This window comes from Sciurus vulgaris, assembly GCF_902686455.1.
Source record: "Sciurus vulgaris genome assembly, chromosome: 12".
NCBI lineage: Eukaryota > Metazoa > Chordata > Mammalia > Rodentia > Sciuridae > Sciurus > Sciurus vulgaris.
In genome coordinates, this window is record NC_136473.1 from 51344485 (window position 1) to 51370008 (window position 25524).

General features: G+C 34.9%; 1 protein-coding gene across 4 annotated transcripts in view; it reads right to left on the reverse strand.

The window, feature by feature from the left end:
• RGS7 (regulator of G protein signaling 7) overlaps positions 1-25524 on the reverse strand; it is a 471183-nt gene that overhangs the window by 67404 nt on the left and 378255 nt on the right. For all 4 annotated transcript variants that reach the window (XM_079106140.1, XM_079106142.1, XM_079106141.1 and 1 more), the window contains 3 exons: positions 3033-3097; positions 2130-2206; positions 1941-2022 (listed from right to left, as the gene is read on the reverse strand). In XM_079106140.1, coding sequence (XP_078962266.1) covers positions 1941-2022; positions 2130-2206; positions 3033-3097 — 224 coding nt within the window. The remainder of the gene's footprint in view (positions 1-1940; positions 2023-2129; positions 2207-3032; positions 3098-25524) is intronic.

Sequence of the window (25524 nt, forward strand, 5' to 3'; positions counted from 1 at the left end):
ATTGGTGTCAGCAAAACCTGTTTTTAACTATCCTGTCCAGAAGACAGTTAAAGTTTACGAGATGACTTCAATAGGACTGACAGGGTCACTGTGCCACAGTCAAGACAGAGTATGAAGCAGAAACTCAGCTATAGGAATATCGGTTTAACTTTAAATCCCTGATACAGGCTTTCAGAGCTTATCACCATGTAGGTGATATAAAGCTCTTCATAAGCATCTTCAAGTTGAATAAGGGAGATAGAGCTAATGCTTTTAGGGTGGCCATGCTTCAGACCCTCCCTGGCTTGACTTTCTAGTTGAATGTGGCAGGGACATGGACAACACAGTGTGCTCTTTGCTAATCGGAAACATGGAGGTGAGCATAGCTCACATGTTTCAAGGGAAACAACTCTGGGCAGGTTCGGCTTGAGTTGATTTTTAGGCAGTGGAGTAGGGGAGTATATTTGAATCAACTTCAATGCTCTGAGACCATGGGCATCTCAGAGCATGGAACAGATATGAGCAGGGCAGGGGAGCCAGCCTGGTGTGAGTCTTAGGGATAACAGGAAGATCCAGATCATGTAAACTAAACAAGGTTATAAATTGGCCACCAGATATCCCAGGGGCACAAAATAGATGGATAATGCACATAATGTATTGACTGGTTTCCAGGAATTGCTTAGAACAAAGTCCTACTTCATCTCCTTGCAATAGTATGTGTGTAACCTCACAATCCTTTTTCAGTGTGATAATACTCAAATTGAATTTTTAATAGAGAAACCAGTTAACTCTCAATTCTCCTTGAGAAATCAAAAGAAAGCAAATTAAAAATAGAACTTACTGACTGCATTTCTATCTGAAGATGAAATACCTAACTTTATATAAATAAACCTATTTTATTTCTATTTTGATCTGACTCTGAAGATATTTGAGAGAAAACTTTTAAGATAGCCTTAAATGATCTGTCTAGATTTATCACTCATATCGTAAATGTGTTATTTAGTCTAGTAATACTTAGGTAAATATTATTTTCTGGTACTTTGTCTAAAGTTAAATCCTCAGGAGAAAAAGATACTGCATCAAAATAGAAAAGAATAAATGAGGTTAGGCATGCTATCTTATGGATATTTACAACCATAGTTTAATACCTTCCACAAATTTTCTGGTACTAATTAAGGACATTCATTATTTGTTACTCTGAGGCATAGAGTTTAACATTATTAAGGGAGAAGTTACTCTATACAGTAACTGTATACTGATCCAGTGTTCCATCATTAAAAGTATCAGTTAATTTGAATTTGAGGCATAAAAAATGTTAGATTGTGAAAGTCAATAATAAGTTACTAATATGTTTAATAAAAGAAAAATTAGGGCAGGAGTAACATTTTAACTTATACTTTTCCTATAAAGCCAAAAATTGTAAGCAGTAAGCCATAAAAAGACTGCTTTATTGAAGTGTTTTTTCCTTCAAGTGTTTATAGCAGCATGAAGCATCTCAAATGTCAAGTGTGAGTGGAAAAGAGATGCCATGTTTGGAAAAATTAACAGGCATTATTCCCTGATCCTCTGGTGCTGAGGATTGACTCCAGGACTTTGCATATGCTGGGCAAGAGCTCTCTTAATGAGCTACATCCTGCCCACCTAGTCTTGTCGCTTTAAAAAAATTTTTTTTGAGATGTGTTCTCTAAGTTGCCAAGGCTGGCCTTGAACTTACGATCCTCCTGCCTCAGCCTCCCAAGTAACCAGACTTACAAGTGTGTGTGAATGCATAGTTTTAGAAATTAAATATTACAATATTGCATCTGGTCTTCTTACCAAAGTGCCATGTTTCCTTAACTAATTCATCCAGATACTGTGGGACATATGATGGGGGTGCCACAGTTTTTTCCTTGGTTTCTCAGGGCACCCCTGACTTGTCAAATTTAGGATGTGGATTTGTGAGAACCTTGCTGATTGCTTACCACAGGTCTGTGGACATCCCAGAATGCTCTTTCTTGGCTATCGAGGATCTTCCTTTCAATTTTGTCTCTCTTCTTGTCCACTCTGCCAACATTGAAACAATGAAGAATAAGTAGTATTAAGTGTAGTGCCCTCTCTGGACAAAAGGCCACAACTGGAACAAATTTTCCAAAAGACTCACAAGGACTCACTTTGCTTGTGCTTCTGCTTGCATAAATATGAACTCCCACTTCCGGGCAAAGGCTCTCTGTAACCGGGCCAGGCTCTCCTGAAAAATATCCCAGAGGTGAAGATGATTTGCTGCTCACCTGCACTACTCTTCCCAGTTTATTTATCATATGTGTTTGTGAAAAAAACAAATATAGAATTTCTCTATGTGTACTCTGATTCTGAATGACAGGTCATGCTCATCAAATCAGCTAATCCTCATATTGTCTTAGAGGAAATAGAAAAAATAATAAATTAATTGTTGAGAATGACTGACTTTAGATAATAAAACTATAAATACAATATGTCTGTAAAATAATGAAATTACCTTGTATGAGAAAAGTGTTCCAGATGAATCCACTAGATTTTTCTGTGTTCATTTTAGGAGGAACAGGAAAACAATACATTCCTACCATGGATTCAGTTTATTCTTAGCCTGACAATAAAAGTAGATCTTTGGCAGCCCAGTACTTATTTCTACTCAATGCTTTGAAATCCATATATTGTAATACAGCAACAATTTGGATAAATTATATCAGGTTAATTTTATCTGCTGATAACAAACAACCTTTTTTTTTTGCAAAAAAAAAAATGTTCCCAGTATAAATGGTCTTTAGTTCTCATTTTAGCATTTATTTGAAATAATTACAGTAATTCAGTTTTAGAAAATATGATATGTTTCTCTCATCGACACTGAATTTGGGTATTTCGAATTTCACTGTCCCTAATGTGCGTGAAGACAGAAAGCAAGCAAACGGATTTATGAACAGCAGAAATCTGATCCTTAAGATCCATGAATGTAGAAAGTTACTGGAGTACTCAGAAATGATCATAGGTCTTGTTCCTGTTCCTTTTTTGTTTTTTGACAGAAAGTCCTTAGTACTTACAGCTTCATAATCTGCTAGTTCTAGTCTTGCTTTATTTTGCATTGTTCGCTTGCAGAGGTAAACAGCTGAAAGACAAACAAACAATCACACAAACAAAATAGTCATATTTTGGCTGCTTATTAACACTGAGGAACTACGAATAAAAATATAGCATTAAAATTTCAGACACGTGTCACTTTTTCCCCAAGTTATAATTTTCTCTTATCTTGTTCTAGACAAAATAAACAAACATAGAACACTACTGAAGTTCAGTGTGATTTATGACGCCATAATTGAAGAGACATGTTAAGAAACCTGGGAACCATTCCCTTATTTTTATTGTGTCATAATGTTATCCTCAACAAGGAAGGGGGGAAAAACTAAAAGCAACGTCAAATGAACTTAAAAAAATCTAGACACACAAACAAAACCATTTCAGAAAAAACTGTATGAAGAGGGAATCATTATGGACACATTCAATTATTTCCAGATTCTATTGTCAACTGCAAGCTCTGTTAGTGTAAACTGAAGAGGACTTTTTCATATTCTTTTTGTTTTGCAAGGCAGACACGAGACTGAAACTCAATGGAAGTCAATGGCTCTGCCACAGAGCACAACCCCACACAACTCAAGGCGTCTTGCCACTTCCGTTGCTTCATTTCACATTATTCAATTGTTTTGTTGCTAAGGGAAGGAAAGTAGAACATTTTACCTACCAAAAATAAGCAACCACTTCACTCCAGGCTCCTGAGGACTCAGTCTCCTGGACTGCCATGTAAACTCCATTCTGGCAGCAGATTTATAGAATAAGTGACAGAAGGAAGAGAGGATGGTGACAGCAGCGTTGCCTCAAGCAAAGTTCTTCACTTATTTTAGGGTATTCTGGTGACTCTCCTTATAATATCAAGACATTGTAGTCCTCTGGTAGAGTCCCAATTTCTAGCATTTTCTTTGTCAATTTTTCCATTAAGTATGATATTTAAGTCTCATGAAATTCAAGATTATATTACACTAGATTCTGAATAAATGCACTGGAGGAGGCCTGTCCAATATTACTTTCCATAAGGCTAGTTCTGCAGAATGCCTGATAAATACCACCTTGGCAAAAAGCTGTATTAACCTTAGTTTTGGATAAAGGAAGTCCAGTTGTTATCACTGAGGAAAAATGTTACACAGAAAATCTGAAACCACTGCAAATATGGATGCTATTTACTCAATGTCGTCCTGTAAGATTTCCTGTGTGAAGGTCAAGGCAACTATTGAACATGTGAACATTGCTACAAATACTAAAAATCCAGTGCATGATTTTAGAACACATCATTCATCATGTTTCATGGTAATTGTATTTTTTTTTTACTAATGTCAGTAATTTTCAAAAGTTAAATTTTCAAAACCAAAAGGAACATGATGTGTTAATTCTTCATAATTTAAACTCACAGAGGAACTCTTTCTGTAGAAGCCACTGTGACTTTAATAAAATAACTTGGATATTCCCAGCAGCAGTTAAAAGAAATTATAGTATATGTGTAATACCCCTGAGGGTGGCTTTTCATTAGAAAATAGATCAAATCTCCTTAATAATTTCTAATTAAACAATTTCAACTTTCCTGTAGAATTACTTTTAATCAAACTTCAAGCCCAGCTAAGACCTTCATCAACCAGACCTCTTCTAAGTCTCATTCGGCCTCAGCTTTTTCCTGCTTTATTGGTTCTGGTCATTCAAGCTTTGTTTTTTTTCAAAATCAGTCCACTTTTGGTAAACATATTTCTAACCTCATTAGGTAAACTAATAAGTTATAGCAGAAGTGGTATAAGTTATTTCCAAATGACTGCTCACAACAAAGTTGCATAACTTCATTAAGGTTTCCTACAATGCAATTTAAAAATTCTCTAGGAAACAAAATGAAAGTATGGACAGCCATTATCAGGCACAGAGTAAAGGTTTCATATAGATCTGTTGAATAAGTGAATGAATAGGATATTTTCAGGAGCTATTTAGAAGTCAAATTAAATAAAGTGATAAAAATCTCCCTAAGTGTCCAGCCGGATTCTTTGATAAAGATGAAGAACGGGAAAGATTGAAGTCTAGGTTAGCAGAGTAAATAATAATCTGGATACTTCTGAAGGAGGAGCAAATATGGTCATGCCTGGAAAGGCCCAAACCTCAACAATCAAGTGCAGACTCAGTTTCAGTATAATGACAAGTACAGACAGTACTTTGTCAGTAGAGAATGCCAACATTGGGCAGATCTGGACAAGGTGAAGATCTGATTAGATGAAAGAGGGTCTCAATTCCAGGAGATTTCCCAAGTCACCAAAGACAGAAAAAGTGATAATACTTACACAAAACAAAACTAAGACTCAGGACAGTATTTTTGTGGTGATTCCCACTTATTAAGGCAATGAAAGTATTCCATGTGGGGTTCTGTAGGCCCAGATATAAAGAATGAGTCTTTCTAAAAAATAACTATTAGAATATTTCTACTCTGTCAAAATATTGAAAATATCAACTAAAAAATATTCTTCCTGGGTTACTTAGAATGATTTATATTATTGAGGACTTCATTTCAATTCCAAGCTTAAATATATCTTCCTGCAGTAATTTTTTGGGAAACCATAAGGAGATAGTTTGGAGGACTTACTGAGGTTAAACTAACAAGTAATTGAGATGGAGGTTCTCACAGAGTGAAAGTTTGAGAAGGCTTGAAGTGCTACTCTGGCTAAGAGAGCTGTGTGGTAAAGGCATAGAATTTGGCCCTAATGCAACTTAGAATTTAGATGGAAAAGCTAAAAGCTTCTGAATCATGTGTCTAATAAGGAGTGGAATGGAAAATAAATGCTGGAATTAGTTTTTCCTTTCGTTTCCCAAGTCTCTACGAGGTAGAACACTCATGTCCATGACAAGTGTCTAGAATCACACCACACAGACCACCAAGCATAAGTATATAATTCATGAAGATTAGAAATACAAATGCCAGATAAGTACTTGGAAATTTCCCAACTTATAACCCAACTCAGTTTAAAAATATGTATGTCTTTTAATCATTTGTCTGTTGATAGTCACCTAGGCTGGTTCCATGACTTGGCTATTATGGATTATGCTACTGGAAATATTGGTATGCACATATCACTGTAGTATGCTGATTTTAGTTCTTTTGGATAAATACCAAGGAGTAAAATAGCTGGTTATATGGTGGCTTCATTTCTAATCTTTTGAGGCATCCCCCATACTTATTTCCAAAGTACTTGGACTAATTTGCAGTCCACCAACAATGTATGAATATACATTTTTCAAAAATCCTCACCAGTATTTATTATTATTTGTATTCTTGATGATCACTGTTCTAACTGAAGTGAGGTATGAAATTATATTAAATTATATATATGAAATTATATTAATCATAAGTAACACATAATTAATAAAATTAATTTTATTAATTTTATTAATTATGTGCTTAATTAATATATGTTAATTATACTTAACCAAATTATATATATTCCTTCTATATTAAAAATAACAGATGGACTACCAGTAGAGGATCAGAAGAAAGGAGGAGGGAAGGGAAAGGGGAGATAATGGGGAGTGAGATTGATCAAATGATGCTCTGTTCACGTACTAATATGGCACAATAACTCCTACTATTATGTATAATTATAGTAAAACAATAAAAAATATCTATTAATGTTGACTTTGTGAGCTAAAATCTCCTATTTTTGAATGTAAAACTCAGGTAGTTTCTACAATCTTGCTTCTGATGTTTGGGTAGTTTGAAGAGTACCAATTTATTAATAATGTCCATTTCAAGTCATGAACTCTGAACAAAAGTCCAAGCTTGGTTTAAAGTTGAGGACTTCCTCTGTACCCCAGTTTGTGGGTGAAAGAAGTGTGGGTGGTTGTTTCTCCACATGTCCTCCTATTCTCCATCAGGATCTACTGACAGACTTCAAATTTTTCTGGGTTGGAGAACAGGAAAGGAGGAGAGTGAGGGACAGCACTTGACATTTTTTTTCTTCCTTGGAATAGATCTTTTGAATTTGAATTTTATTGCCAATATAAAAGGTTAAATCTGGTAGGTAACTAAAAGAGAATAGGCATTTAAAGGGAAATTTAAAAAATTTTTCATTTAGTCTTTAAATAGACAAAAGTGATGTTTTTATATGTACATACATTGTTGAATGGCTAAATTAGGCTAATTAACATATTACTATCACTTCTTATCCCTATCCTTTTTTTATGATGAGAATATTTTAAATCTACTCTCTAAGCAATTTCAAGTATACTTGGTAAGTAGTGTCACCAGGCTGTAGAATAGGTCTCCAGAATTTATTCCTTCTAAATAAAAATTTGTACCCAGTAACCAACATTTCCCTAGTTCCTGACTCTAGCTGTCAGCTGCTCTTACGCTTCATTCTACTCTCTGCTTCCATGACAGCAACATTTTAGGTACTATATAAGTGAGATGATGTGCTGTTTGTCTTTTTTATCTGGCTTACTTCACTAAACATAATGACCTCCATGTTCATCCACATTGTTGCAAATGAGAGGATTTCCTTCTTTTCTTAAAAGACTGCACACTATTCTGCTGTTTACCACATTTTCTGTACCCATTAGGTTAAGACAGGCCTCACTAGTTTGCTAAGATCTTGAACTTGCAACCTCCTGCCTCAGCCTCCTGAGTTGCTGGAAGTATAGGCATGTGCCACTGTGCCTGTCTAATGTAAAAGGTTTCTATGGACTTTCCCTTCACTAATTCAATACTTTTCCATTTAACACTCTTCTCCTAAGGTTACTTTCCATTTCACCCAATATTCTAACCGCTAATTTCAATTTATACTTGTATTTGCCTGGTTTATCTTTTCCTCCCACTTATTTTTACAGAGTTGGTTTGTTGCACTCATCTTCATTTCAGACAGATATTCTAAGATTTTATTTATGATATAACCTAATGATACTTGTTCTTTTAATACACCTTCTTTCTACTAACAGTTATGCTTGACATTCTTTTCTCATTTCTTCATCTCTCTCATTGATCTTTTATTTTCTACTTTTTTTTTTTAACATGAGTGACTTTTCTTTAAATACTACCTTAGTAATTGAGAAGTGATAAGGCTTCTTGTCATCCCATTAGTAGCCGTTCTTTTATCTTTAGATACATGCTTAAATATTTATCTCTGAAATTTAATCTCAGAAATAAAACACTGCCTAATGCTTCCTGGAATAAATGATAAAGAAATTAGCATATCTTCACTCCCTCTAATCTTCCTGATTTTTTTTTAATGAAAAGAATTGCAAACTGTTACAGTTTTTTAAATTGATTATAGTATCACATTTTGTTTAGAAACCACTTTTATCACAATTATTTAGATACTGAAAGGCATGCAGAGAAAACTGGTATCTTGGAAAATTAAAAACTCTTAGCATGGTTTTCTTTTTAAGTCCAATTTGTTGAAATGATTCTATTAGGATTCAGATCCTCCCAAAACAGTATCTATTGCTTTTTTTGGACTCCTGTCTTATTTCTGGTTTCCTTTGGGGTTTGCTCACTTGTTTGCAGGTTGCTATATGGATGAAGTGGACCTGGAGAGCAATACTGATAATCCTGGGTTTTCTTTTATATCCATGAACCAGCAGCTGCAACAGTCCTTTAAGGACATGGCTGTGATACTCAGAACCTCGTTGCTACCCTCTGCTGGTACATTTGCTGGTAAATGCCTGAGATCTTGTGCTGCTGCCTGGTTTAAACTTATGCTACACATAAACATCCTTTTCTGGGTACACTTATTGATACATTTTTTGCATTTGTGTTCTTTTTGTTGCTATTGTGTTCTTGTTTGTGCTATTGCTGTTTAAAATGGTCCCAAGAATAGTGTTGAAGTGTTCTGTCTAGTGCTCCTAAGTGTGAGAAGGCTGTGACATGCCTTACAAAAATGCATGTTAGCTAAGCTTTGCTAAGGTATTTAGCTTTGTTCAGTGCTATTTAGTAGTAATGAATCAACATTTATTGAATATGGTGCCCTTAGCAGAAATACATAGAAAACAAGGTCATGTGTTCATCAAATGATAAAAATGGTTTGATCCAAGGCTTGTAGAAACACAATCCTATGCTTCTTTTGGGATCAGTGGTTTAGTATTCTAACTTGGTATTCAAGGCAACTTTGCAGAACAGTATTAGCACAAATAACGAGAATCAACTATATGTGTTTGTGTGTTAGTCCCTTAGTCTTAGTCCCTTAGTTGGAGAGCAATGATTAAAAAGGATGTTTTTCTGTAATAACAGCAATATGTACAAGCTCAGAGTCTCTGCTAGTAATCTGTAACAACCCCTGACTTCATCCTTTCATCAGTAGAGTTATTACCTCTTGTGCTTATAGTATTTAGATTTTTAAAACCAATACCATATTGTTTTTCAAAGGTAGCAGAACAGAGAAATACTGTACTTTACCTATTACCATGACATTTCTGAATTACTGCTTCAATAAAAATGTTTTAAATATTAACTTTCAAGTAAATCTCTCATAATACTGGTCAAAGTATATAATTTTTCTATCTGTTCTTTAAGTTTATCAAGCAAAGCAACAGTTTACACCTTTTAATTAATTCATTCATTTTGTTTATTTTTATTAGAACATTATAGTTATACATAATAGTTGGGTTCATTTTGAAAACCTATATGCATGGAATTTGATTTACTCCATTTCAGTCCCTGATTCCACCTCCTACACCCTGCTTTTCCTCCTCTCCTCCTTACCCATTATTCTGCTTCCTCTACTCTACTAATCTTCCTTTCACTCAGTAATTATTGATTGATGCTTTATACATATACATAAAGGTGGTATTTATTTTATACATGCATACAGTGTGATTTTGTTAAATTTTTCTTATTTCCTTCCTCTTTTCCATCCCTCTTCCTTCCCTTTCAATCTCCTCCTTCTACTCCACTGATCTTCCCTATATCTTTATGATATCTGATTCCCACAACCTTTCCCCCTTATTTTGCTCTACCCTCTGCATATGAAAGAATGAGCCTTTTAAAGAGCAACTCAATAAACCATCCAGTGGAACATGAGTGTGCAACTTCTGAATAATTAATCTACGTTCATTTACTCTGGATTAAAATACTCACCATTGGTACATTTGAATACCTGAACATGATTCCTTCCCATTTCTCTGTTTTTTGAAAATTATTTTTGGTTTCTTATATAAAGGGAGAGAGATAAGAGTGCTGAAAAATACTGGTACAACAAAAAATATGATACTGTTAGACCTAAGTTACTGACTAAATTATCTGGGTCCCTTGATTCACTCATATGATTTTGAAACCCAGATCAGAGAACAACCCTAAGATGATAGTGAGCTGAAAAAAGTCCTGAGCTTGTTTATGAAGTGAACCCCTCTCTAACTTGCACAGGAGGTTGGTGGTATTTCAGGAAAACAACCAACTAGTTTACAAAGTCTTTGCTCTCCTCTCACTACCCTTGCACAAAGTAGTCTTAAGAAAAATTACAAAATTTGTTTCCTGTCTGAAAAACTATGCGGACTTCTGGGGACTTTGCCCTTATGTTATTTATTTTTTATTATTTATTTACTTTGGTGCTGGGTTTGAACCCAGGACTTAATGCATACTAAACACATATTCTACCCCTAAGCTAAACCACCAGCAAGCCCTTCTTTTTATAAAAAGATTATGACAATTCTAATGGTAGCTTTGTTAAGGTTTGAATGTGATGTGTCCCCCAAAAGCTCATGTGTGAGACAATGCCAAGTGAGCTAGAGGTGAAATATTTGGGTTATGAGAGCCTTAATTCAATCAGTGAATGAATCCTTGATGGGATTAACTGAGTGGTAACTAAAGGCAGGTGGGGTGTGACTGGAGGAGGTGGGTGGGGGTGTGCCTTTGGGGTATATATATTGCATTTGGCAAGTGGAATCTCCTTATCTGCATCATGTGAGCTGTTTCCTTCCCTCCACCACACTCTTATGTCATGATGGTCAGCCCTACCTCAGCCCTCGAGATATGGAGCCGTCTGCCTATGGACTAAGATCTCTGAAACTATGAGCCTCCAAATAAACTTTTCCTTCTTTACAGTTGTTCTGGTTGGGTCTTTTAGTTAGAGTAGTGAAAGCTGACTAAAACAATTTGAAGATAATGAGGATAATGAAAATAATCATTACCATAATTAACACTTAAGTAGCACTTGCCATGTGCCAAGCACTGTTATAATACAAATTAACAAATTAATTATTTAAATAACCTATGAGGGGTGTCTGTGTGTGTTATTGTTATCATCTCTTTATAGTTCAGGAAATTGAGGCACAGAAAGTTGACATGACTTATTCAAGTTACACAGCTCAAACAGAATTAAGTTGGAATTTGAACCCAGTTGTCTGGGAAGAACCATTCTTATCTGGAGAGATATTCATGTGAACTCTGAATCAAGAGAATAACTAAAATGTAAAATAACTTGGAGAGCACTTTAAACCATCCTTCCATTGAGATGAGAGACAGGATATTCCAAAGAGTACAAGAAAAAACTATGAAAGTAGCCAGATCAATGTTAAAAAAAATAAAAAAGGGATTAGGGGAGATAGTGATTTGTAAACCTAAGAACCAGTTGTATTGATTTTATGAAGGTGAATTTTAATCTCTGTCCTTAAACTTTACCTATTTATTATATAAATATATTATATTATATTAATTATTATATTATATTAATATATGTTTTTATATTTTTCCTCTGGAAACCTCTAATAGATTCCTCTCCATTCAAGTTCCTCCAGAAGGCCAGGTGAGGCGCACCCGTAATCCCAGCTACTTGGAAAGTTCCCATCCTCCCAGGAGGATGGCAAGTTCAAGATCAGTCTCCCTAACTTCTTTAATCCCCAATGCAAAAGAGAAAGAAAGAGATAGAAGAAAGGAAAGAAGGAAGGGAAGGAGGGAAGGAGAGAAGAGAAGGAGGGAAGGAGGGAAGGAGGGAAGAATAGATTTCACAGAAGTTCCATGCATGGTTTCTTTATTGCTTAAAGGTTATCAGGGAAAGTTATGATTGGAGCAACCACTCCAGGATTGCATATTGGCTAAGAAGCATTTTATTTAAGACTATTAAGAAATAAATGAACCAAACTGCTCCACAAATCGAAGAAAAGTAGAAGTAGAAGTCAGGACTTTTCAAAGGTGAATAGATACGGACTCTTCAAAGTTGAAGTAAGTTAACTGATGCCTGTTTCTAGTTAGGCAAGTCCTGTGTCCTCGCCGATGCCTGGGCATTTTAATGGTTTTTTATGACCTCACTGGAGGTGGATATGAAAATTAAAGGAAATGATCAATGTAATAGCTTTTTGAAAACTTATGCAAATATGGGATTAACTGTCTCTACAGTATGACTGATTATCAGCTCTTTACTTGAGTATAATAAATCTGTAACTTCAGATTCAAAAGAACATGTACTTTTTAGAAATAAATTAGAATTTGGCTTCATGAGGCTAAAATAACATCATGTTTTAGCATGATCGACAGTATATTTATGTTAATTTCTTTAAGCTGTAGTCAAATATATTAAACAAGAAATGGAATGGAGGCATATTTTTTCCAGTATCAGATGTAATTTTATATTAAGTTAAATGAATTCATTTATTCCTTCATTCATCTAATGTGTAAGGTAGTATTCTTGGTGTTGAGATACAGATAAAAATTTTGCATCAGCGTTCCTAGTCTCATAGGTTAAATTGGGAAAAGATGACTGAGTATATTAACAACAATTACTTTTAATTTTTTGCTATATATTTCAAAAATGAGTGAATAATTCCATTACTTTACATACCAATTTCGTGTACAACTCACTTTCCTACATATTATCTCCTTTGAGGTTTGCAACAGTGCTGTAAGTTAAGTATTAGTTTTATTATTTTTTTATTAGATGTGAAATACAAAGCTCAGAATGAAAAAGAGTTTGGCTACAGTTCTCAGAGCTAGAAAGTGACAGAGCCAGGGGCAAATAGAGGTTTTAGTATGAGAAGTTTCTATAAGACTAGAAACTCTGAGGAGATGGGATGATCTTATCACCATGCAAGGTATTGCCTGTGGGAGTTTGTGTAGCCATATTCCCCATATGGCTTCCCTATTTAGTGTTTATAAGAGTTAATTAAATCAGTGTGCATAATGTATCCCATAATTATATGCTAATACTCCCCTTAGCAGATCTTTTGTTTTTCCACATACTTAACCTCCATTCTCTTTTGAAGCTTATAACAATTACATGTCCATTTAGAATATGAAATCAAAACAAAGTATTCTATCAATTTTGACCATTTTGATAGATTTCTGGCATTTTACAATTACGTCTGTTAAAATCCCTCTAGGGGTTATAAGAAGAGGGCTATTCTTGTATGTCTACTTAACTGTAATCTCAAACTGTGTAAGTAAGTGATTTGCATTATTTTCTGAAGCCAAGAGTCTCATGGGACAAGCATAACGCTTCTCAGTGAAATTCAGAGATGATGATCTAAAATGCTGCAGTTCACAACCCTACATTGTTTTATTATCAGTTTAATTCTAGGTAGTTGGTGTGCTTACAGCTGAATATTATGCCTTTAATATTAATGAGTATAAACTGTAAGACTTGAGACTTTTCATTTATTTATCATTCAGTCAACATATTTTTATTGGACACCTACTTAAGCATTTGATATTGTCCTAGGCACAGGGAATGTAAAGATCAATAGAATTTAGTCCTTGAATTCTCAAGTGGTTTGCAGTCCACACAAAGAGACTGACCCAGCCCTCATGACTATAATAGCCAATGGAGGTCAAGAACTGTCGAGGATCCAATCCTGAACTGGTCATATGTCTGTGAGTCATAAAGTGTTGCCCTAGCCTTGAATCTTCTACATGCCTCAGCTTTTCTTTGATTCTCTGACCCTTCATACTATAGACATAGACCCATTATGATGAACATTTATAATAATGAACATTTTAAGAAAAAAAGCTAGCTTTCTGGTAAAGTTATTGAGAGCTTTTTACACATAGGGTGTCATCAAGGAGTTCTTTTTCCTTATTTATTTAGTTTATGTAAAACTACACATATTTCTCCCATAGTACTTAAAAAAATATTTAACCATAGTTTGAAATTATTTAGGAACAGATCTTACTAACCCTTCTATGTGAAATGTGTCACAGCCGACATGACTTCAAGGATGCCCTATCTAGAATGACCTTTGAATGCTTGTTTGCTCAGGCGCCCACCTCAAAAGAATATATTTCTAAGTTAACCTTGAATGTTTTCAAAATAAATTTTAAAATGTGCAAATTATATAATTCTGAAGTGTTATAAATACCCACTTTTAAAACACAGTCCTTAAATGATGGTTTCACTTAAATTTTGACACCGCAATGGTGAGGTCATATGAATTCAATAAAAATTCTACTTTGAATTTTGATATTTTCTTGAGCTAGTGATGCTTATTAGCAATGACAGTAAGCCAAAGCTCAAGTCATCCATGCATGCATGAGGGTAGACAAACAACACTCTACAATGTTGTATGTGGCTAAGCTACGATGTTTGGTATATTAAGTATATTAAATGCAGTTTTGATTTTACTGTATTTTCAACTTATGTAGAGGATGTGACCCTACTGTAAGCTGAGGGCCATCTATAAAACTGTTGTCCCATTCTCTTAAATGTGACCAACCAATTCTAAATAGCAAAGAAAACAAGTGAATAAGTTCTGTGGAAGAATTTGGCATGATTCTTCTCTTTTTGAACTCTTGTATCATTATGGCATTTCTATAGAATATATCCTGACAATAACCCATCAGCCTTTCCTGTTAATATATTTGTAAATAAATTAAAATTTTAAAATTTCCCATGATCACAAGGTTCCTATGAAAAAATTCTTTATTTCAGCTATTGTTACAATTATTAATATATAGTTGATACATTTATAATATATTTGTTTAACTAAATAAACAAATGTAGCCCTTGTCCTACAATCCCTAGAGAGATTTTAATAGCCATAATTGTAAAATGCCAAAAATCTACCAAAACTCCCAAACCTGCTTGAATACTTGGTTTTAATTTCAAAATATAAAATATATAGCTGACATATTTGTAATATACCACAAATATACTACAAAATTTTCTAAAAATTATTTTTAAGAAATGAAATCTTATTTCAAAAGAAATGAAACCCAGTTGTTTTATAATTTTTATTGTGATTTCTTCCGAGTATACTAATCATTTTATTTTATTTTTACTAATCATTTTAAACTATGATTTTAAGTTATAAACCATGAAATGTTAGAATTTTTCAAAGTTGATATTGTTATCTAATAATTCCAATTTTTTTCTTTTTTATATTTTAATTTGTTCTAATTATACAAGTAGAATGCATTTATGAATTTTTATAGAATCATACATAAATATAATTTCTCATTTTTCTGATTGTACCTATTGTAGGATCACATCAGTTCTGCAGTCATATATATACATGAGGTAATAATGCCTGTTTCACGCTATCCTTCTTACCCAAAGCCCCTTTCCTTTCCTTCATTCTACTCTACCTAATCTAAAGTAACTCTATTCTTCCCTAGTAACCCCCTTTATTGTGAATTAGCATACACATATCAGAGAAAACATTTGGCCTTTGGTTTTTTGGGTTTGCTTATTTTGCGTAGCATGATATTCTCCAACTCCATCCATTTACCAGCAAATGCCATAATTTCATTCTTCTTTAAAGCTGAGTAGTATTCCATTGTGCATATTTACCACATTTTCCTTATCCATTCATCTGCTGAAGGGCACCTAGGTTCCTTAGTTTAGCTATTGGGATTTGCGCTGATATAAAAATTGATATGGCTACATCACAGTAATATGCTGATTTTAAGTCCTTTGGGTATAAACTGAGGAGTGGGACAGCTGGGTCAAATGGTGGTTCCATTCCAAGTGTTCTGAGGAACCTCCATGTTGCTTTCCATTTTGGTTGCACCAACTTGCATTCCCACCAGCAATGTGTAAGTGTACCTTTTCCCTCATATCCTCACCAACATTTATCCATTGCTTGTATTCTTGATAATTACCTTTTTTTTTTTTTTAAGAGTTGGGCTAGGCTGTCTTTATTAAGCATTGGAGCGTCACACTCCAGAAAGGAAATGGCCCCTGGTCAGAGTCCGGGTCTGAGTTTTGCAGTTTTGCAGGTTCACTGAGACCCGAACCCCAGCAGGCCGCCCGGCCAGGCTGGCGGGGGCGACTCTGTGAGTGAGACGTTGCTTTTCCCAGACTGTGGAGTCTGAACACGGGGGAAAGGCCGAGGCAAGCACAGAAAGTGAGTTCTTTCCAGAATGGTAACCCAGACTTCCCCACAGACAGGGGTAGTCCTGGTTACATAAGCTTTCAGACCTCCATGAGTCAGCATTGGCGGGGGTCACTGGCAAGCAGGACTCCTCCTCCTTCATTTGGGTGCTGGGGTTGGAGGGTCCTGGGGAGGGACTTGTCTGCCTTTGTTGCTGCTGCTTCTTCCATCTAATGTGCTGGTTTTTAAACCACGTCTTCACTATGATATCCTCCAGGATATCACATCATTCTTCTGTAAAGTGTCTGTTCAGTTCCTTAGTCTATTTTTGGTTTTTTTGGTATTAAGTTTTCTGAGTTCTTTATATATCCTAAAGATTAATGCTTTATCTGAGGTGCATATGGTAAAGATTTTTTCCCAATACATAGGTCTCTCTTCATGTTATTGATTGTTTATTTTGCTTAGAAGAAGCTTTTTAGTTTGAATCCATCCCATTTATTGATTCTTGATTTAACTTCTTGGACTTTAGGGTTCTTGTTAAAGAACTCAGATCCTAGGCCAACATGGTGAAGATTTGGGCCTACTTTTTCTTCTCCTAGGTGCAGGGTCTCTATTCTAGGCCCAAGTCTTTGATTCACTTCAAGTTGAGTTTTGTGCAGGGTGAGAGAGAAAGGTTTAATTTCATTTTGCTACATGTGGCTTTCCATTTTTCCCAGCACCATTTGTTGAATAGGCTATCTGTTCTCCAGTGAATGCTTTTGGTGTTTTTGTTTAGTATGAGATAGCGGTATTTATGTGGGTTTGTCTCTGTGTCTTCTATTCTGTATCATTGGTCTATGTGTCTATTTTGGTACCAATTCCATGCTGTTTTTATTACTGTAGCTCTGTAGTATACTTTGAGGTCTGGTATTGTGATGCCTCCTGCTTCTCTTTTCTTGCTAAGAATTGCTTTGGCTATTCTGTGTCTCTCACTTTTCCAATGAATTTCATGATTACTTTTTCTTAGTTCTATGAAGAATGTCACTGGGATTTTAATAAGAATTGCATTAAATTTGTATAATGCTTTTGTTAGTATGACGATATTAAACTAAATCAAATTAAAAACCAGAAATAAACCAAAATGACCAGGAATACAAATCTTATCTCAATAATAACCTTAAATGTTAGTGGCCTAAACTCATCAATCAACAGACAGACTGGCAGATTGGATTAAAACACAAGATCCAATGAAATTCTGTCTCCAAGAGATGCACCTCATTGACAAAGATATCCACAGACTGAAGGTGAAAGAATGGGAGAAAACATATCACTCATATGGATAGTTTAAATAAGCAGGTGTTTCCATCCTCATATCACAGAAAGTGAACTTCAAGCCAAAGTTAATCAGAAGGGACAAAGAAGGACATTTCACTCTACTAAAGGGAATTATACATCAACAAGACTTAAGGATTGTAAATATCTATGTCCCAAACAATGGAACATCTATGTACATCAAACAAATCCTTCTAAATTTCAAGATACGGCTCCTATTTTTTCTGATATTTCATGCTTCTCTTTGTATCTTTTTAAGCATCAAAATATTACAGAGTCCAAACAGACCCAGGTGCATGCCTGCAATCCCAGTGACTGAGAAGGCACGAGGATAAGTAGTTCAAGGCCAGCCTCAGCAACTTAGCGAGATATAAATAAATAAATAAAAAGGACTGAGAAATTGTATGTGCACCAAACTATAAAACTGTTCTGTAATGATTTTAGTTTACTTTTTCCAGGTATTCCAAGTAGCTCAGAAATCTGAAAGTCAAATTTTCTGGTTCTTTACTGGCTTGGTTATTCCTAACTTCATAATTATGCATAACACAAGCCTGGGATTGTACTTGAGAGATTGCTTCTTTTCAACTTCTGTATTGCTTCCTGGCTGGTTGGTATCCTTATAATGACCTCACATTGAGTTCCTGACTTTTCAGGGATTTCAGTCACTGCTCTTCATCGGATATGGTCCCAAATCATGTTTACTGATGCTTTGGGATCATTAATCCCCACCCCAACACTAGTTTTTTTCCAACATTCAATTCCTTCTCCTCCTAGACTTCTGCAGGATTTCAAACTTACCACTTTATTTATATCTGACACTACATACAGCTTTTTTTCCCTTAGTTGTGTTGTTGTATTTTACCACTGTTTCTTTGTATTTGAAGAAAGCACGCATTTGTTTAAGCTCTGACAATCCCTTCCAGTGAAGACCAGTATCACCCCCAGAATGTTTTCTTCCCCAGGTCTTATTCATCAGAGTCTGTATTCCCTCAGAGAGCTGTCCCACAAAATGGCTTCTATTAATTCCATCAATTGGTTAGATGGATAGGCTCAGTTGAAACTTATTTCAAATGCAAGCTATATTAAAACAGCCAGAGAGGTAAAGTCTAATACCTCTTACCAAGTATGAAGAAAACTATGTTGTTGTAAATAATTGGTTGAGTTTAAACTACAAAAAAAAAAAAAAAAAAAAAATCTTCTAGCACATATCCCTACTCACTTATATACTTTGCTGAGAGGAGCTGATCTCATGCTAATATTTTTCTAAGTGTTAAAATAAAATCTTAATTAAAAAAATGAATTCTACTTGGCTACTATTGTTTCCTTTTGCTTTTTTTCCAGAACATACTATTATATTTCTATCTTTATCGAACAAGGAAGATTTATAGGTCATGGGTCTGTGGGTCACATTTTAAACTACAGAAACAGAAAGACAAGATTCGGTCCTGTCCCTTCTATTCAACAGGTCAATAGGAAGAAAAGACCAAGGTTCGGTCTTGTCCCTTCTATTTAACTCATATATATTCACATGTGATTAAAATAGATATTTATTTCTTTAAAAATCAATTATATGATTTAAAAATATTCACAGTTTTGGAATTAGCAGTTTTACTTCAAGATATTTATCTTAGAAGAAAAAATTCTTATACATTCAATAGTTGGGTCCAAGCTTATCCTTTATGAATGTGTTTATAATAGGGAGAAACTGGAGAAAAAAGCTAAATATCCTCACGAATATCTAAATGATTGACTTTTATACAATAATACTTTTAAAGAGAATTAAATGATATTAGTGATAACATAATGTCCAAAAAAGGAACAAAAACTTTTTAAAAATATGCATATGTATTAAAAAAACAGCAAAATGCAATATAATATAATGTCAGGAGTGCTAAACATTCTTGGTGAGGGGTTTAGGTTTTATAATATTATCTTGTGCTTACTTTTCATACTTTGCAAATTTTCTACAGGGTATAAAATTTTTATAATAAAAATGCAAGAAACAGCTTTATTGCAAATGAGAGCAAACTTTATTGCAAATGCAAGTGGAAACTTTCTGAAAATAGCAACAAGAGAAGGACTAAAGTAAGGAGACCCATGCTGCATAGATTTGGAGAGTAATAAGAACAACTTAAGATATGCAAAAAAAAAAAAAAAAAAAAAAAAAAATCAACTGGGTCTAAAAGCAGAGGAAACAGACCAAATTGGGTCATAATATTTTCTCATCAGTGCTGTTTGGTAGAACTTTCTGTGCTGATGGAAATGTAGTATTCTGTGCTGTCCATTATGGTAACCATTAGCTACATGTGGTTAGAAAGCACCTGAAATGTGACAAGGAGAGTAAGAGCTGAAGTTTAATTCAATTTAATTTAATTAACATTTATGCTTAAAAAGTCACATGTAAATAATGGCTTCCTCAGTGGATGGCAGGGATCTACTTATGAAAAAGAAAAAAAGTTTAAATCAACAATAGGCTAATTATATACTAAAAATAAATAATGTTAGTGGACAGAACTAACTGTTCTAGTTATCTTTCTCATAGCAATGCTAATCTTCCCATGATAAGTCAAAGATCATGCAACATTTATCTTTTAATTACAAAGATGACATCTGATACCACTCTGAATCCTTATCTTCATTTCAGGTAAGCATAGCTTCCCTTAGTTTCAATAATACAAGTCACTCCCTCTTGATGGGAGGAAAGAAATGGAATGGAGTCCATTGATTTTTTTTTTTTAATTAAAGTAATTCCTGAATTAAAAGTAAGCAATGTATTATCTTCTCCTAGGAAGGATCAGGTCTAGCAGAGGTGCATAGCTTTGACATTTGTTTTTCTTTCTTTTCTCTCTCCTTGTGGTTGTGAGGATGTGTGGTTGGGCATGCCAGGCAAGTGCTCTATTACTACACTCCCAGACTTGATATTTCTTCAAGTGTGCTTTGTTGCTTTTTTATTTGCGGTGGTGGGGGTCCAAGTGTAGTAACTCTTGTTCAACACACACACACACAAACACAAAAACTTATTTTCTTCTGTAATTTTGGAATTAATCTAATGATTTATGGTCACAAATTGAGAGTATTTTTATTTGAATAAAAGAATAGTGTTTATTCTCTTATGGTTTCTCTCATATTGCCTAGAGGGTTTAAGAAATAGAAATTTAAGTTTTAGAAAAAGTGCTCTATGAGAGCACATTTTCTCTAATTTGGTTTCAGCAGGTAAATACAGGCTGGTTAAAGAAGTTCTGGAAAAGTTTATATTCATTGCTTAACACAGAATATTGACCACTAGTCAAAGAGGCTGGATAATGTGGGACATTAGCCTTAATATATATAGAATAATGATATAGACAAATGGATATAAACATATTTTAAAAATATTGAATAAAAGATAATTTGGATTCTAATTTCACATGCTACTAAATATACACACATCATGAATGATTCCAAAATGTTGCAGTGTGCCTGCATTTAAAGATTAGCAGTAGCTAATAATTTTTCAAGTTCAGAATGCAGAAGAACTAAAGCCCATGTGGTACTAAAATGATCCATATCACTATGGTTATGAACCTTGAAAACTTAAGAATGTACACCTTAAATCAGTTTATAGTTTCCAGGGAAACCAATGAAGATATCCAAGACAGTAGTAATATGATTTGCAAATTGAAATCCACTTGAGACTGTTGCCACAGAACTGTGTGTTCATTGGTGCTTGCCAAATTTTTGTTGAAAGCCTTAAAAATACTTATGTTTATGAATCCAGCAGTAACTAAAACATTAACCCTCATTTTCTTATCTTTCTGCTCTGTTAACATGATATATGTCAAACATAATGAAGACCGTGTAAAAGAGTCCTTTGTTACAAATGAAGATTTTGAAATACCTTATATAAAGAGAATAGTAGGACCAGAAAGAATCAGCAATCTGTGAGGAGTTGGCAGAATGAGAAAGGAAGGAATGTATTGATTATGTAATCATGCATGACTGATGTTCTGTTGGGTGTGAAATGGGATCTGAGTTTAAGTACCAGTTTTATAGATGCAGGAACTGAAGCTCAAGAAAACTAAGACATTTACAAAAGGTCACAGCTATTAAATGTTGAGCCAACATAAGAAGCGCCGATGGTTTGATTCCCAAAATCATACTCTTCATGGTGCATTTTGCAGATGGAATGAGAAAATACAATGCATTCCAGGTACCTAGTGGAGTGTAAAGTTCAAGTCCTGAGTTGATGTCTGTCATGGAGGGGAGGGTCGTCAGGCTGGAGATATCTTGAAGGGTAAATTCTGTTTTGGGACCCTGTCTCTTTTCTCTCCTTGACTATTAAGATAACGTGGACCAGGAATCATATCTCTCTTTGCTTCTGCCAATTCATGAGCACAATGCTTTATACACCACTAGATGCTCCATCAGTATTTGTAGAGGTGTATTGTCAGAATTATGATGTCAAATTAATCAGAGAACATGCCAGCTTAGACTTTGAATCTTGAGACATTAATTTAGCAGGTTCTTTCTGAGCCTTTGCATGGTCCTATCACCTATACTGCTACTCAAGTTTCAGTAGGGAAGACTTCTGGTCATATGTTCACTACAATGGCCTGAAGAATAGAAATACTAGATGGAAGCTGGGATCTCTTGGGACATTCCTATGATGTTCACCCAAAGCTGTGCTGCTTACTTTGGAAAGAGACTGTGGGAACTATTCAGTTTGATAGCTCCTCATAAGTCTCATGATACTTTTACTGGGAGAGCTTGCACAGATAGCCCCTTGAATGCCCTCTCAGGATACTGCACCATCTTTGGACAGCATTTACCTTTGTAAGTGCACTCAGCTATTGCAAAGCAATGCCCTGGTCCTTCCATTTCCAGGAGTCCTTCTTGGCACATCTTAACCCCCGTATTTCATCTGATGATTTGAACTGAGAATGAGAAGAGTTGCCTGGGCAGAGAAACTCTAGGATCTTCTTTAACCTACCCAGAGCCATTGTTCTCCCCAAGCTAGCAAAACATGTCTAAAACAGGATATGTCTAAGAATTCTTTGTTACCTTGCCCTTTGCTTCACCCTCCAGGGACTCCAGCCTGAGGTATTACATTAATACTGAAACTTGAGGAATAGCACAGTGTGATTTTTGGAGCACAAGGTGCTATCACTGTATACTTCTATTATAACAGCTGGGAGCTGTCCAAAGCTTCACAAAGAAACCAGAAAGCAACAGCAGGACACTGGACTGCCTTAGAAAAATATTTCTTGGCTCAAAGAGAAACTTCTTTAACAAGAACCTGGCACCTCAAACTTAGCAAGAAAGCATTTCCTGGGTTAATCACATAAAACACAGCTTGATAGAATCTGTTCTGTAACAATGCTGGGAAAATGCCATAGTGTAATACATTTGGTATACTTAATACCCTGAGAAAAGTTGCAATCATTTAAGAATAAATCATAGGAAATCTTTATTGAATAGTTAAGTAGGGAATCAGATGTCTTCCTACTTATCTAACTAGTCAGGGTTAAACCTGGCCAATAATGACAGGCATGGCTTTGGTGTGGCTGCAGATCCTGGGCACTCTTCTAGCTGCCTCACCTTTACCTGTGATGGCAGAATGGATGACCACTCAGATTCCTTTCAGCTCTCATCTCCTGGGGCTGGAGCAAGTCAGGGTTAACCATGATATTGACATGGGAGAGTTTTAGTACCTGCAGTTGCTACAACTACAGAAACAAATAAACAAAAGCAAAACAAAGCAAAACAAAAACCCACAAAAAACAAAACCTGGCCAGGAGTCCTCAAGTTGATTCTTCCTTGTTTAATGTGACATAAAATCATACAAATTTCTCTTTTGTAAAAATGTAGAGAAAGAAATATTAAAATAACCCTGGTTTCTCTTTACTCAAGGAAAAGATAAACTCTGATCTTTAAGCAGATTTCTGCTCTTTAAGCAGATTTTAATTGAAGAAAACTTATTTGGCAAATCACTTGAGCTTGAATGCAGGGTTCAAAAAAGCCTTTCTAAGAAGTGAGAACAGTTTTTGTTCTTATCATGGCTACCATGATTAGCTCTTTTTCTTTGATAAACTTTGAGATAAATATGCTTCCTGTAGTTATTTGCCTACATAAATAAATTAATAAACTTCCTGTACTTCTTTAGCTGACAGTAACATAAAGGGGAGTTTTTCTTGTACACTGGCACCTTCAAAGCCTTCTATCAGAATGTTTTCATCCTAATCCAGATGCCAAAATAACTTCTTCCTCACTTGGGATCACCAGAATTATTTCCTTTGTAACTTGAAAAAGGCACATACTTAGCTGTTTCAGTAATTCACAAGAAAAGTAGGAATACTTGATTTACCAGGGAATTGGGGCTGGAAAAGTTATTATTCCAAATACCTCCAAATCCATAATTCTCAAAGCAAGCCCACAAAGGAGTCTGAAAATGATCCAAAGGGTTTCCGAATGATGCAAGTGTTTCCTTCAGTTTATATGGGAAAATATGAAGCAAAAAGGTTACATTCAGATTTGGAATACATGAACTGAAATTAGCTTGCTAAAAAAGATGTACTGAGGCCTCTAATTCAAATGTTCCCAAGAAATGTGACTGTCATGTAGCACTTGGTACTGTCATAAAATTGTAAGTGCACTTGGTCAGGATCCAGGGGTTCCAGTAATTTTCTGATCTTCAGAGGCTGATGTTCACGACTAATTTGAAATCCTCATCACTTTAGTTTGTTATAAACTGTTTGGTTAATCCCATAAAGTGTAATGAAGCATATTTGAGTAAATGGCACTCCTGGACTATAAGCTTCCAATAATTTCATATGAAAATAACAAATACACATTACAAATGTGACTCATCCCCATTTCCCCTTCTGAAACAGATCCATCTGTTTCCTCATATAATCACACTGCTATTCCTTAATTTTCCTGTATGTATCCCTTTAGTGTTACTTCTAAATTCTTTCTTTTCTACATAAAATTTAGTCACTATCAGATAAAGTCTCTCCCCCTACCTAAATATGCCATAATGAGAAGTGCTTGAAACTCAGCTCTAAATTACGGCATGGATGAAAAATATCACCCAAACAGTACAGCCTATTAAGAATCTTCTGCTCATTCCTCTCTGTCCTGGGCAAGAGGTCAAACATCTGTGCCAGATGCACTGGTTGTCTTATTCACTCCAAACTCTCTCCTTTTGCTGAAGCTTTCCCTTACTTTCCAAACAATACACATAAGTATACTATGTGAGAAATGATTCCACTAAAGGATTACTTTGTCCTGCTTAATATATAAGTAAAAAATAATGTAAAGGTAAAACATAATACAGACACTACTAACACATAAGAGTTGAATATCCATTTTTGATATGAAATAGCAAATAGTTTTTGTCTTTTCATCTTTGCTGATAGACTGACTTATAGAAAACAATACATATCTGCATACTCATGAGGAAAGGAAGGAAGGAAGGAGCAAAATCAGAAACCATTAGCCAAGGTCATTAGGCATTAACCTCAGATGCTCCACTGTGCACATGGAGGGATAAGCAGCAAGGCATTCCAAGCTGGTGGCTCAGTTAACTTCTAAGCTACATTCTGTAAAACAGAGTGTCTCCAGAGATTGAGTTTATGAACTAGGAATATATTCCAGACATATCAATATGGTCTTAATTTATATCACATTTAGGAATATTTAAATTTCCATTTGAATAGCTCTTTGTAAACTGTACATAGGCACGACACAAATATACATAAAATAATTTATATTCATATGCAATATCCATATACATATGTATATTAATGTAAATATTTGAGTAAGAAAGATCAAGTATTTTAATCTTTGCATAAATAAGTAAATGTTAAACCTTTCATGATCTGTATATCTCATTTGTGTTTAGAAATGAAAAAACCTTAAAATAATGAAGGAGGAGAA